Genomic DNA, 15,672 nt, shown 5'->3' on the forward strand with positions numbered 1-15,672 from the left:
CTACCAGCACCTGTCTTGATAGATTTTATAATCAAAGCTTGTAGGTACACAGAGTTCCATGTAAATTATCGTCAGTCGACTGACAGCCTAATGTGTGGTTGTGTATAAAATAGAATACATGATATTTTCTGGATTAAACTTTTTACCTTATATATATTACACTATATCGCTAGTCAGGAATAGAAATTGAAGCCAAATTTTTGAGATGGAGCTGTACAAAATCCACATAAGTCGGCCCTTTTCTTTCAACAGCTTTGAACAACGCAAGCGTGAGAAGTGCTTCATGATTAGTTGATTTATTTCATACTAACCAATAGAAGTAGTTTTCTAAGTTTCTATGTACCACGTAAATCAATTTAGCGCCTGACTATTCGCGCCTTTACATATAAATTTAAATTTAATCTCTAACATTTATGTATATAACATTATGTATTTTATATTTGCCTTTTACCGTTTAATAGACAAAAGTTGACGAAGAACGACAATTCTTCGAGGCGGAACAAAAAATCAGCGGAGATAAACTGAATGAATTATTAGACAAAATGAGGGAATATGAGGAACAATATGCGAATCAGGTAAAAAACGTTTATGAAAAAGTATTTCTATGATAATTAAGTGATATTTTAATACAGGATTTATTGGATGGCCGACTGCCGCCTATAGTAGAAACAGAAAATCTTGAAAAGCAGTTCACAGATCTGGAACAGGAATTTGAGGACTACAGGGCGTATCACGAAAGCGAAATGTTTAGAAAAGAGGAAGAAATTAGCGAACTAAAGGACAAATTGTCGGAACTGGCAACGAGGCAAGAAGAAATGCGGGAAGTCTCGGTGCAGGCTGACGCTGATGCCGAAAGACAAAGAAACTACAACAAGATGAAAACTTTTAAGTGGTGCGTCGCAGAAATCACGTCCAGGTTAGTAAAAAAATTAAACGGTTAGAATCTTTGAATAAAAAGATAGGAAGAAAGGAGTATAATGCTATCCATGTATTCATGCATGGTCGACGGAAAGAGGACTCTAGGGTGGGGATCCTTGACAGTTCTGTTTGACGATTCACTTGACACATTTGAATTTGATTTGAAATTTTGTGAATTTGTCAAGACTTTACTGAGCTTATTTTATGTTATTTATTATTTATTCTAATACTGATAGTTGTTTAGAGGTAGTAAATCTAGAAGGAAATTGTAGCAGAACTTAAATTAACAGTGACACTATTGCGATTTATTGAAAAAGACTGTAAAACAGTTGGTTGTGTAGCGTGCGATGGATCTCGGTTAAAAATCAAGGAAAATAATGGAAGAACTTTTTGCTAGTAAGTTACCATGATAGAAGAAGGTTAGATAAGATTCTTGGCGATCGCAAATCTGTTCTCCGCGCGCATGACGTCACTAGGGTAGTAATTTTCTGTTAAGCTCCGCCCACTACATGCGTAATATCTTATCTAACCCTCCTTGTATCATGGTAAGTTACTATATAATATACATACGTGTAGTAAACCGATCATTTATGAAATTCACTTAAAATTAACTAATTATATATTTTTGCTTGTACTTACTACTTGTCAAAGATTAGATGTCAAAGAATTTAGATACGCCAATTTGACTTACCTGCTTCAGTAGCGTCTCGGATGTTTGTGTTAATAAATAGTTATTATAACTTATCTATATTTATTATAATTATATATTTTTATAACAATTTTAATAACTACCAACATTTATTCACAACGTAAAATAAAACAACAAATTATTGAGTCTACCCTACATCATATTTTTACACGTTTTGAATAAAATTAGAACGGCACTGATTGAAATTTAAGTCGGCCATTTTAGGAGCCCGTCGCGTTCGATCTAAGATTTTTGATATGCTCCTTCCTTAATATTTTTATTTAAAGGTTAGAATACATAGATTGGAACAATTTTTGGGAAATAATTCTAGATTATACTTTCGTAACTGTCTTTGTTGTACCTAACGTTTCTTATTTTCTCTCTTTTATCTTACCTTCATGATTTGTATGCAACTGACTTGTTTTACTTAAAAAAGGGCACTGAGAGCCAGTGTTTATTGTTGGTATATTTTCATTAGATATCCCGAAGAAAATGCACCTCCTCAGCCTTCCTCTTTGGAGTTCCACAGCGCAAATTGGGACAGAACGACGGTTAAATCGGAAACCGAAACCTCTACTAGTTCCTTGCCACCCATGCACTGGTCCTTGCCCATTAACAGCGAAGGACGTAGGGATTCTTCCTCTGTAGGTCATGGGCAACCGTCGACGTCATCAAGTCAAAACTCGACGCCCTGTAGACCGAAGAGAACGAGAAAACACGACAAGCATCTCTATAAGAAAAACAATCCGGAAAAGGATGCCAGAAAAAGCGATAGCGCTGTTACTCAACAACAGCAGTCTCAGCAAAATAAAGGAGGTAAGTTAGTAGAACTATAGTTAGTTAGAATTATTATACTAGGACTTTCACCCTTCTACCATCAACCCCTATTTTTTAATAGAGGTTGTGTTTTTTTAATTTTTTGTTACCATACTCCTACGAAACGGGTTGACGGATTTTGATGAAATTTTATATGTATATTCAGTAGGTATTTTTTGGACAAAATTTTTTATTCTGATTTTTTATGATTTGGCATTAAAAATACATACAACCCTGAGAATAGGTTGTTATCTATTTAAGGGTGACTTACCCCAATTTTTTTTTGGATTAATTTCATTTTTTTGACAAAAAAAATTATTTTGATTTTTATATGATTTGGCATTAAAAATACATACAACTCTAAATTTTCACCCTTCTACCATCAACCCCTATTTTTTAATAGTCTTTTAATTTTTGTTACCATACTCTTTCGAAACGGCTTGACCGATTTTGATGAAATTTTATATGTATATTCAGTAGGTCTGAGACTAGGTTGTTTTCTACTTTTTATACCCCTAAGTGATAACGGTGACCCACCCCAAATTTTTTTTATTTTTTGGACAAAATTTTTTATTTTGATTTTTTTATGATTTGGCATTAAAAATACATACAACCCTAAATATTTTCACCCTTCTACCATCAACCCCTATTTTTAATAGTTTTTTTTTATTTTTGTTACCATACTCTTTCGAAACGGCTTGACCGATTTTGATGAAATTTTATATGTATATTCAGTAGGTCTGAGACTAGGTTGTTTTCTACTTTTTATACCCCTAAGTGATAACGGTGACCCATAATTTTTTTTTTATTTTTTGGACAAAATTTTTTATTTTGATTTTTTTATGATTTGGCATTAAAAATACATACAACCCTAAATATTTTCACCCTTCTACCATCAACCCCTATTTTTTAATAGTTTTTTTTTTATTTTTGTTACCATACTCTTTCGAAACGGCTTGACCGATTTTGATGAAATTTTATATGTATATTCAGTAGGTCTGAGACTAGGTTGTTTTCTACTTTTTATACCCCTAAGTGATAACGGTGACCCACCCCAAATTTTTTTATTTTTGGACAAAATTTTTATTTTGATTTTTTATGATTTGGCATTAAAAATACATACAACCCTAAATATTTTCACCGTTCTACCATCAACCCCTATTTTTTAATAGTTTTTTTTTTATTTTTGTTACCATACTCTTTCGAAACGGCTTGACCGATTTTGATGAAATTTTATATGTATATTCAGTAGGTCTGAGACTAGGTTGTTTTCTACTTTTTATACCCCTAAGTGATAACGGTGACCCACCCCAAATTTTTTTTATTTTTTGGACAAAATTTTTTATTTTGATTTTTTTATGATTTGGCATTAAAAATACATACAACCCTAAATATTTTCACCCTTCTACCATCAACCCCTATTTTTTAATAGTTTTTTTTTATTTTTGTTACCATACTCTTTCGAAACGGCTTGACCGATTTTGATGAAATTTTATATGTATATTTAGTAGGTCTGAGACTAGGTTGTTTTCTACTTTTTATACCCCTAAGTGATAACGGTGACCCACCCCAAATTTTTTTTATTTTTTGGACAAAATTTTTTATTTTGATTTTTTTATGATTTGGCATTAAAAATACATACAACCCTAAATATTTTCACCCTTCTACCATCAACCCGTATTTTTTAATAGCGATATTAGTAATTCAATAATTTTTAATTTAGCAACAAATTGTTTGTAAAAATTGTTAGAATACCTTAAAAACGTGGGTGTGATTGGGTATATACCGGGTATAATGGTATTTACCCAAATTCGATATATGTACTATTTATTGACCTTTTGGATATATACCGAGTTCAAAAACTTGGGTATTTACCCGAATTTCAATATATCGGGTACTAACTTGCCCATCACTGACCCTAGCCACAGCGACGCGTGGTCGGGTCTTCTAGTTGTCTATATAATTTAAACGCACCGTTCTTAGAATCAAACGTAGCTCTTTTTACTAATTTTCTGTTAAATCGCATAAATCATAATATGTTTTAAGTTGCATTATCATAAAAATAGTAAAGAATGGAAATTATTTCCTTAACTTTTTTTGGCAGGTGAAGATAATGTTGTTTTACCTATCAGTACGTTCAACAGTATCTTGGGTAGAAAGAACTACTTGGAAGTTCGGATAAAACATCTACAACAGTGTATGAAGCAGCAACATCATGTCAATGAACAAACCATTCAATGTGAGCAACCTATTATACATTATGTGTAAAATTCTATTAATTTTTCTTTGTTCAGATTACTTTCACCAATTCCGATGCGAAAGATCTGATCTACACGCCAAACTGAAATTCTGCCAGGAAAAACTGGACCAACAAATGAAAATCTGCAACGAACAGCTGGATAAACTTCACCGAAACGATCTATTCGTCAAAGACTTGTACGTTGAGAACTCCTACCTGTTCGCCAATGTTCAGAGATTGGAGAAGCAGTGTAAGATGTTGGCTCAAGCTAATAATTGCTCCAGTTCCGTTTGAATTATGAACAATAATCGATTCTTTATATTTTAATTATTCACACATCGTACCTTAGTGAAGTGGAAAGTGACAAACGTGTCAGAGGTCAATAATGAATTCACTCGTTACATTCCTAGGACTTTGATTTTGCTTTTTCTAAATCGAAACGCCTATAAGAGAATGTATTCGATTTGGCCTTGATTTATGTTGCAGTAATTTTAGGAATCGCAGTACAAATGTTTTTGTATGTAGCACGACTGAATTATTATATATCGCAAAGGTTTTGTTAAATGTACATATTTGTACAAATTTTGTTTTAATTTTTTTTCTTCTGAGTAAGAATTCACGTTAAACGACGAAAACCATTTGATATAAAATAAACATGCCTACATATACAATTTACTAAATTATAATATATAGAACATAAATATTTTGATCGATATACGGTAATATTAAATGCTCATTTAATGAATTATTCGAATTTGAATGTTAAAAGAAAAAATATATCAATTTTCCAAAGATGTTTAACATTTACAATTTGTATAGTTACTAATTTAGAAAGGACATTTGAACTAATTATTGTATTTCACTTTGTTTGTTATACTTGCATTTGTTGTTTGGTCGTATTTGGAAAGGAATTTGTTTTTTTATTAATTAAAAAAAATATTTAAAAAGCTTGTAAGAAACATTACTAAAATTGTTATACTTAGTATTATAATTGAGAACAAGTGTCATAATCGATTAAAAATAAATTGTTTTTTATAATATCCTTTTATTTATGTTATGTCGATTTAAAATAAAACAAACTAGAACAACAACATGTTACGTTCTTAGAAAAAATATTTAACTATGGTACATATATTCAAAACACTGAATATTTACAACAAGTAATTTTATGATATAAAAAACAGTAAGCAACACGTTACATTTAAATTGATTAAACAAGTTAAACAGGGTGAACTAGATATTTCATGATATCAATATTATTAATGTCTACAGTTCTGTAGCGTATTTATTATTGCATTGTTCTTGGAATATCGCAACTGAATCATAACAATTAAGAATCAAAATATTTGTTACATTTAAAAAATATTGGATTCAGAATGCATGCCCAAAACATTTAGCCATGCCTAAAAATAAGGGAGTGAGGGGGGGGGGTGTTCGATTTTTCGAACCAGAGACTAAAGCAAATAGATAATAGATAATATTTATGTAATGATCTAATGTATATGTTACGGCCAAAATGGATACTTGGTTAGTTTTCAAACTAGCCAGCTACTTTGCAAACACTGTGCTACTTTGTGCTGGCACAAATTAGGTATCCTATAAGTATACAGATAAAAATCTTGTCCCTAATTCGTGGTACGAAAATTGTTTTTTATGACGATGCGCAAACGAGTCAAATTTCCGCAAAAATAAACTCGCGTAAAATAACAATAAACAGCGTAATAGAGAGATATCGCTCTGATATCGCTAAACCGAATAGCGTGCATGGACGTTAATAAGGCCAGGTGTTATTTCCTTTACGTGAGGTGGTATTAACTCTCTTCATTTATAGCTCTGATTTATAGTTATCGGATCGGAAAGAATTCTGATCGCGATCGCGTCGTTATTTAAACTTAACCTAACTTTGAATTTAAAACTTTGAAATTGTTTTGTTTACTAGGTATTTTAAAACTAAAGGGCTAAAGTGCTTATTTCCAGTGCTTTATTGTTCAACGTCTGCCAATGGGTTGGAGAAGATGGACAACAAGCAACAAATTCTCTTAGAAGGGCTAAGTCGTCATCTGCTGTAAACCTAAGACTCTTTATAGGTTCTTTTGTATTGGAAGAGGTGGAATCCATATTTTGGGCCATATTTATTTAATTAAAACTAATCCCAGCTACTTAACACAAATCAACAGCTACTTAATATCAAATTACCTAATAAAACTAAAGCAATAATTCAAAACAATTCAAACATAACCTAAAATAAAAGATCTCGCCGCGCCGGCCGACTCCGGTTGTCAAATACCCGCACATGCCCATTTAAGCAATTTTTAAACGTTATCAGAGGTTATTTAGAAATAGCGCTTGGTGTAATTGACCAGCAAATTACGTCAGGCGGTAACGTTATTAGCGGGTGTTGCGTTAAAAATTGACTCGCGCATATCGTAACCATGATAAGGTACGCGTAAATACTGGATGACGCTATTCGGTTTTCCGATATCTCTCTAATAACTGTGCTGGTCAGGCGCTGTGCACAATTTTAGAGGCCATAAGTGGGCGTGCTATGTGCGCAAACTAGTCACCTAACTAGTGTCCGATTCCGAAAATTGGAACCACGAAAAACAATAAAGAAAAAACAAAGATTATAATCTGTGGTGCTGGCAACTATTACTTTTGGGTCGGTATTTACATGTGTAGAAGTAAATCCATATACATATCAAATATATACGGATTATCGCCTATCCCTGCAATATGTTGGAGTTGAAGACGAGTTAGAGACAACTAGATAATCGGTCCATGTATATTTCACATAAGTTCGTCTGTTAGGCAGATACTGGCGCAACAGCGCAACTCCAAAATTTCGAATATCGATTAGCCAGGATTAGCCAATTGTCGAACGGGAACGCAAACGAAAGCCGTACGAAGTTGGACGGAGCCGTACGAATGAATAACTGGTGCTAGCGTCTAGTCTCTTATTGGTCTGGATATCCGATCGATAATTCAAAATCCAGGCTTGCGCACTACGCTTGAGCTAACTGAGCGACTTATGCAAATTCCTTCAGAAGATTTATATACCCATTTCATCGGTTTGGCTTCACAGAATGCAGTTTGGAGTCGATATTCTTTAGTTAATATATATATGAGTAAATCGCATAGGGATCTTATTAAGTCGGAGTGAGGGAAATGCGACGGTGTGCTGTTGCGGCGTTGCCGATACGCCTTGCCCTATCAAGTAAAGTAAAATCACGATTGCAAACCGCTTATTTTTAAATGATTTTTTTTTTTCGAAAAGATAGATTTCGAGATATTAAGAAGAGAAGAAAGATAAATTTCGAGGTATTTTCGATAGATTTCCAGATATTTCCGATAGATTTCGAGATATCGATTTTTGAATTCAGAGTTCTAATAGCGCGACCACTGTCGAACACCAACTCAATTCCACTGATTTTTACCAAAAATACAAGTATTTAGTTAAAATTTTTCAAGCTATAGGGAAAATTACAACGACTCGTTAATAAATAAACAAGTATCACGAGACGTAATTAAATTGTGAAGCTGAACGCATGATATACACCTTTCCCTAGAACTTTAAGTTCTGACATAGGTATTGATTGGGTCAACCGGTCGACTGCGACAAATCTGCTTATCCCCTTCCAGATCTTTTTACCCACGTTTTCTCGGTTTATTTCATACGTTTGGCAACGTGTTTACTGTTCTCTCTTTGTTCAGTACATTATAAACGCATTGTACTCTTCTTACATACGGAAATCTCGACCCAAGACCATCCCAAGACTAACCTTTGCCAGTCCTTAGTATAATGTATAAACTGTATGTATCGTCCAATGTAAAAAAAGTCAGTTCATTTTGATTATCTTTGTTAGCTCTTTACTCAAAAATTCTTGTGTTTTTTTTCAGTAGCTATATTTCCAGAATATGCAATAATTAATATTGTTGATTGAGCTATTTAAGCATTCTGCATCATTAATTTAATTTAAAATTGAATTAAATTCTAGTTTCTATCAAAATTCTTTCATAAAAAATGATATCTTTACCTATGTCTTTTATTTTAATTCGTCAATCAAAAGATTGGCTGTTTTTTTTTCATATTTCGATGATGTTTTCATATGTAATGCATATATTTTGATATTTTTTTTTACAAATACATCCCGTTGACCAGATAATCGGCATCATGAGCGTATCCTTTCCCACCTTTTCTCAGCCTCCGTCTGACAACTCTTAAACGACAACCTATCAGAATGGCCATTACAGCTGTTATTATCAAACCTGGAAAATTATTAGAAAAGTATTATTATCACTTTTTTGTGTTGCAGTAATGTTGCTAAAATTCTAGAGAATTTATAATTAGCGCATAGAAAATATGTTAGAAAATTAATCAGTTTCATTTGAAGGGTCCAGGGGATAACTTGATAAGCGCCAATTTCTAAATTTTAGGATTTTACATTATAGTAGGTCTAACTGGTCCCTACAAAATCCATAAACTCTGCAGGGCAATAAGTTGTTAAATCTAATACCACTCCTGCAACTCCCAGTGGACGATATGCCAAGAACATACAACTTTGGCAAACATGTCAATGTAGTATTGAGCAATAAGAAGGATTGGAAGAGCGAAACGCTTGCCCAGCAGTTAAAAGACCATACCATAACTTGGTATACTGATGCTTCCAAAACCAATACGGGAACAGGGATCGGAGTGTTTGGGCCGAGAGCTAATTACTCCGAACCAATGGGCACTTACCCTAGTATCCTACAGGCAGAAATCTACGCTATCGAGAGATGCGTACAACTTATCTTAGATAGGAACTATCGGAAACAAGAAATAGCCATCTTATCTGATAGTCAAGCAGCGTTAAAGGCGATCAACTCAGTATCAATCAATTCGAAATTGGTCAAAGAATGCATAGAGAAGCTGAATAAATTAGGCAAAGAAAACAAAGTCCTCCTACACTGGGTGCCTGCTCACCAAGGGATAGAAGGCAATGAAAAAGCAAATAATCTAGCTAGGAAAGCAGCGAACACTCCACTAACTGAACCAGAACCGTTCTGCTTTCCAAGTGGTAACCAACTCAAGGCGGAACTCAAGAACTTGGAAGATTCCATCCGCAACCTGGAATGGAAATTTTCCAATGGTCTAAGACACTCGAAGAAGTTTCTGAGGGCTTATGATGAAGAAAAATCACAGATCTTCCTGGGTCTGAGTAAGAACAATCTTCGGATTGTCACGGGGTTTTTAACAGGACACTGTCTCCTCAACGAACACCTCAGTAGATTGAAACTAAGAAGAAACGGCGAATGCAGATTCTGTGGGGAAGATGGGGAAACACCAGTACACCTCATCACTGAGTGCGCCGAGATGACAACCATTCGTGCCATGAATTTTGGTACGACTGATATTGGAGATGGAGAACTACCCTCTATAAAACCGTCCCAGATACTGGCTTTTGTCAAAGCCCTGGTACTGTATGATGAGTTATGATTCAAGAAAGGGGGACACAATGGATCTGTAAGGTCGAAGTGATTAACCCCCCTCCCACTCATTCTAAATTCTAAAAAAAATTCTAACTGGTCCCTACAAAATCCATAAACTCTGCAGGGCAATAAGTTGTTAAATCCTATGATCTATGCCTAGTAAAATATAGAATACACTGAAAGAAGTGCTATCCTGTAAAATTAGTAAAATGGCGCTTATCATGTTTTTTCCCTGGACCCTTCATTTATAGATCTATTCTGAAGTTTCTCGTTATTGTTCTTCAGAAAAATGAGAATTTTGGGAACATTTCATTAAATGATTGTTTAAACTGCCAACCTAGAGTTAAAGAAAGTATGGCTCCTCTTGGAATACGCGAAGGTCCATCTTGGGTGTCGTTCATTTTGTAAGCGACCACGTCTGGATATCGGTCTTGTCGGGAGTCGTCGCTTTTAGTTTTAATTTTTCCATGTTCCATATTCTCCTTCGAATGTTTCAAATCGTGTGCTAGTTTTTCTTGTACATGTTTGGAATTCACATCTGAAATAGGTTGGGTTGGCTCATTTTTGTATGTTATGAAGATGAAATGATTAAAAACAGTTCTTAAAAAACTCTTGAAAAAGGCCTAACAAGCCGAAACATATATGTAGAGTTAAAGTTACTCTTATTAAAAGTTTTTTGAAACATCTAAAAGCGTGCTTTATTAAAATACTAATATTTCAACCATGTTTCACAAGGAACCAACCACAGCTTCAGTACAATTTACTATTAGTAGATACTGAATGTTTTTTGTTAAATTAGATCGATTTTCAAACCCCAAAATTTAAAATATATTTTACATTTTACCCATTATCTTATGTACCTATTCATTATTTGTATATTGTAAAACATTTGCTGCATTTGTATGGTTCATAGTTTATTTGCCAAAGTATTTATTACTATAAATAGGTATATATATATATTGTATTTATTAACTGTATATTATGTATATTTCATGTAAACTATATCATTTTTAAAATACAAACCAAAAATACGAGGAATAATTATGTTTTCCATGGATTCTACAACATATTTATTAATCCGTGGTATCTAACTAGCGTGACGTCATAAATCTCGCTCCGAGGCTGTCTATTAGAGACGGCATTGAGCTGATATTTAGAAATGTCAAAAGCTGATGAAATTTTACTTTTGTCAATTATGACATTTCGCGTCGATTTTTGCAAGAAGAGGAAGAACTGTCACTTGTTTATTATTTTCCTTTTCTATATCACGAAAGTAAAAAGAGTTACCTATCTGATTCGTTCAGGCACTCATTTTAAAGAATATCAGTAACTTTTTGGACAGAGGGATTTTATATTTGCCATGTTGGTAAAAAATAACGGTCAAAATTCAAAGTTATTCATTTTATAGACTATATTAGGCTGAACGTACATTAGAGGTTTCTAATGTTAGGTATAGAGTGTTTGATATCAAAGTTAATAAACATTTACAGATAATTTAAATATGTAATAAAAACTGGGGTACCCATTTAAAATAAGAAAGTTGCTGCCAACTTACGGTATTTCCGGAAGTGCCGCCATATTGAAAGTATGTTTAATCGATAAATCTCATTGTGAAACAATGTGCAAAAAATCTCCGATCTAGATATTGTAGTTCTTTAGAAATTTCTAATGCACTCTCAGCCTGGGACATCCTGTATTATACCAATACAGTTAGCAAATTCCTCCAGAACAGGGTTTCCATACAAATTTTTGGAAATTCCGGACAAGTAAGCTATGAAATCCAGACCGAGGAGAATCTCTGACAGTAGGAGTTGTTGTCTGTCATTTTACTTCACAGGTAAATTCTATTTTCTGTCATTGTTTGGATGTCGTCTGACTATATTCTTCCCAGACTCGCTCAACAGACGGATATACATATTAAAGGAAAAATTAGGCAGTACAAAAATTGTTTAGTATACCCTTTTGCCTTTGTGAGCAGGACTAAGGTTTGTACTTCATACGTTAGAAATGGCATCAGAATTGGATTATCCCTGTTTAATAGAAGAGAACGCTTTCAGCATTTTATTAGTTCGTTTCAGATTGGTTAAATTAAATATAGCACGTAATTTTCAAACCAATTTACTCGTTGCATATAAAATTAGAATGAGCTAAAGTCTGTTTCACAAGCCAGAGAAGGGCGGATTTACCCAATTCCTTAATTGCTATTCCTTAATTCTTATTTCTTAGTCTCTAATTTGTAATTCTTAATACACAATTCTTTATCCCTTATTTTTTTAGAGACAGTTATCCAATGTCTTAATCCATATTTCTTAATTCTTAAAACTGACACTAGTAGATCAAATCAAATCGTTTTTATTTCTGTTGTGTTATTATGTGCAATGAAGTCCATACAAAAAATTGTAGCACTTTCGGGTTTGTTTATAACCATGGCTTGTTGTGTCGCTACTCGTGAATCGCCACCGAGGTTGTAGGCGATTTGGGGTTCGCCCCATGAATAGAAGAAAGGACATGGAAGGCAATTTTGGAACTCTAATACAAGACATGCCTTCCTTTGAATGGGACGAACAACAGTTCACAAAATACACACAAAATTAACATTTCAACATTTCACGCATGCGCATCTACACGTTTTCCTTAATCGCTAATTCGTAATTCCTAAAAAGTTAAAAGTTGGGAACTTTCAAAATAAAGAATTACGAACCGTGGTTAAGAATTAAGGATTAAGACATTGTATAAGCAAACTAACTGCATAACACGTATTTTATCTTTTTATAATTTAGCGAATAAGAAATAAGAATTAAGGAATAGCAATTAAGGAATTGGGTAAATCCGCCCAAAATTTCTACAGATGATATTTAAAAAATGACAGAAAATTCAATTTACTTGTGAATAAATGACAGAATGAGAACGAAAAATTGACTAGATAGATATGTGACATCGTGAACGATAAACCTATTCAACAAGTTAGATTGTTTTTACGGTTAGATTTTCAAATTCCAGCTGGACCAATCCGGACATCTAAAAAACTTGGACAACCCTACTCCAGAGTCATAAAAAGGTTCTTGGTATATTGTACGTTGCAATTTTCTAAAATTATACTGTAATATATTTATTTACCAGGATCTATCGGCTTGGGTAGTGTATTTTTGGTTTGGATTGATTCGGTTACATGACTCGAGCCTTCCGTTTTATCTAGAAATATAAAAAAATGTATCGTAAGGAATGCAAAATGAAAAAGAAAACTTTACCAGGAACTCCAGGCGCAGCTGGATTCTCTATATCATGATAGAGTTGCCGTGGTGGGTATCTAGGATCTTCTAAAACAGTTTTATGTAAAAAATGAGAATATTTAAGACAGTATGATCAATTTGGACATGAAATTGCTGTATTAATTTTTTACTTTAAGAAAATATGTTTGAATTACAAAAAAATGCATTTTTTTTCTAAAATATCAGAAATTTCCAGAATTTGTATAATTTATCTTCAATATTTTATAACTTATAACCCAAAAAAACGTCACAGTGGCTTTGAAATGATTGATGATAAAATTTATCCAATATTAATATAAGATTTAAAAAAAAACTATGGCTTCACAAAGATTTATTTACCAAATGTTTTTATTGAATATGTTATAACCATCACTAGCTGTCACTCTTATGCAGAGAAACTTTGAATTTTGAATGTAAGAAGCGATTTCATCGCCTGTTTTAATTGTGATCATATCAATTGAATAACAGATTTTTATACAGCGATCATATACACTATAAAAAATTAGCATACCTATGGGCCAATTTTCTTGCTGTATGGGTTGTCTGTAATTTTCACCATAATAACCCGGAACTTGATATTTCATTTGGCTAAAATATTTAATGAAATATTAATCAACAATAAAATATTTTGTTTAAACTATACCCAGCAAGCACGTATCATTTTGGAGATTTTATGATTGATGTTTTTTTTTAAATATCACATTGTATTTATTATGGGTCACAGCTTATTTATTAGACAGCCAGTCGATTTTCCTAAAAGTAATCAAAGCTTCAATAGAGCTCATTTTTTAAATAAACCAATAAAATTGCATAAAATCAACGCATGACGAGTGCTTATATACCCAAGTCCATATCTTAGGAAGTTACAATGTGATAAAATTTAATGTTCTATGACAATGTACCGTATGATCAAATAAAAAACCGCATCAAAGACAGCTGGGGAATGACAATCGATGATAATTTTGGCGAGGTCAATCTCTAGACGTTATTTTCTAAAAATTGAGACACAGAATACTTGTCAAAAATTAACACTAATTATAGAAGGATTAAATAAGACAGAACATTTCCAGACACTCAAATCTAGTTCCAAAAAAATATGTTTTCTCTAATTTTAAATTACACGATTTAAAATTAATTTTACTCAATATAAAATAAATCACATCCTTCTAAAGGCCAGTTTAATTGGCAGTAAGTGCCGTTAAAAAGTAAAGAAAGAAAACGGGCACAGAAATAACATCTAGGGCCTGACCTCACCAAAACTATCATCGATTGTTATTCCCCAACCGTCTTTGACATCGTTTTTTTTTCTATCGTATGGTATTTGTGCTTACTTTTGGTGCTTGCTAGGCATAACTACACTTTAATACCTTTGTCCTTCCATATGTGAGACGGCATCTTTATTTCCATAAATCTGAGCACTATTATCTGAAAATATAATTGCAAAAGTATGTACATATTGCAAATGAGGAGCAGACTTTCTAGATGCATTTTATCCATTTTTTCGAATTTTGCCAAACAAAAAAAACTGAAGAAACGTTTTGCAAAATACTTCCCGAAAAACTAATATACTTGAAGAATGGATAAGGAATCGTAAAAAGAGTACACCTACATGTGAAAAATCTAGTTTTAATGATATCTGAAAAAATTGGAAAAACTCTTGGCTGTCCTTTAGACGTGAAATTTCTCTTTATTTTTGTGCTACCACGGTCCGTTTCCCCAACTACATATAGTCCCCATCAGTCGTAGTTCCATTATTATTTTAAGTAGTATTATTAAAAAAATAGAGAAGTTGTAGTACAAAAAAAACTCGTCATCTGGCAATGACAAACAAACGGCAGTATATCCACAGCTCACAAGGACATACTTCTGTTTGTTTGTCTACCGCCAATGGTCCAATGGACATACAGCACATAGAAAGTCTAATGTATTTTCGCCAGTTAATTCGAATGGGATAATAGTTATTTTTTATACAAAACGATAAAATGGTATTTTTTCCGAAATTTTTCGGTCGACGGTAATGCAATTTTATCGTCGTGTATAAAACAATATTTTTTTTTCATAGCAAGTTACGTTCGTTTTAAAAAATATTCAGAAATTATTATTTCTAGAAATTTATTACGAGTAGAAAAAATATTGTACTGGGTTGGCGTTGGTTTCTATGTAATTTGACAAATAAATAAAGCTGTCTCTTTAGTTGTCAGTTTTGAGTCAATATTTTTTAATTCTCTTTCGTGTCGATTGCTGATTTAATTGGAGGCAGAAATGGCTCAAAA

General features: G+C 33.0%; 2 protein-coding genes across 6 annotated transcripts in view; one reads left to right on the plus strand and one right to left on the minus strand.

Moving 5' to 3' along the window:
* Nucleotides 1-6,127, plus strand: part of LOC115884802 (blastoderm-specific protein 25D) — an 82,044-nt gene extending 75,917 nt beyond the window's left edge. For all 4 annotated transcript variants that reach the window (XM_030903487.1, XM_030903488.1, XM_030903489.1 and 1 more), the window contains exons 15-19: nucleotides 462-575; nucleotides 633-916; nucleotides 2,085-2,422; nucleotides 4,527-4,661; nucleotides 4,717-6,127. In XM_030903487.1, the coding sequence (XP_030759347.1) occupies nucleotides 462-575; nucleotides 633-916; nucleotides 2,085-2,422; nucleotides 4,527-4,661; nucleotides 4,717-4,955 (1,110 nt within the window). In that variant the 3' untranslated portion in view covers nucleotides 4,956-6,127. The remainder of the gene's footprint in view (nucleotides 1-461; nucleotides 576-632; nucleotides 917-2,084; nucleotides 2,423-4,526; nucleotides 4,662-4,716) is intronic.
* Nucleotides 6,128-8,177: 2,050 nt separating this feature from the next.
* Nucleotides 8,178-15,672, minus strand: part of LOC115884761 (low-density lipoprotein receptor-related protein 11) — a 60,595-nt gene continuing 53,100 nt past the window's right edge. Inside the window, exons 7-12 of one of the 2 annotated variants that reach the window (XM_030903430.1) lie at nucleotides 14,767-14,824; nucleotides 13,911-13,987; nucleotides 13,379-13,444; nucleotides 13,248-13,322; nucleotides 10,468-10,668; nucleotides 8,178-8,927 (exon numbers count right to left, since the gene is read on the minus strand). In XM_030903430.1, the coding sequence (XP_030759290.1) occupies nucleotides 8,797-8,927; nucleotides 10,468-10,668; nucleotides 13,248-13,322; nucleotides 13,379-13,444; nucleotides 13,911-13,987; nucleotides 14,767-14,824 (608 nt within the window). In that variant the 3' untranslated portion in view covers nucleotides 8,178-8,796. Of the gene's footprint in view, nucleotides 8,928-10,467; nucleotides 10,669-13,247; nucleotides 13,323-13,378; nucleotides 13,448-13,910; nucleotides 13,988-14,766; nucleotides 14,825-15,672 lie in introns of both variants that reach the window. The other variant, XM_030903429.1, reaches the window with a different exon arrangement.

Source organism: Sitophilus oryzae, unplaced genomic scaffold (genome assembly GCF_002938485.1).
Source record: "Sitophilus oryzae breed Bouriz unplaced genomic scaffold, Soryzae_2.0 scaffold_357_pilon_pilon, whole genome shotgun sequence".
Classification (NCBI taxonomy): Eukaryota; Metazoa; Arthropoda; class Insecta; order Coleoptera; family Curculionidae; genus Sitophilus; species Sitophilus oryzae.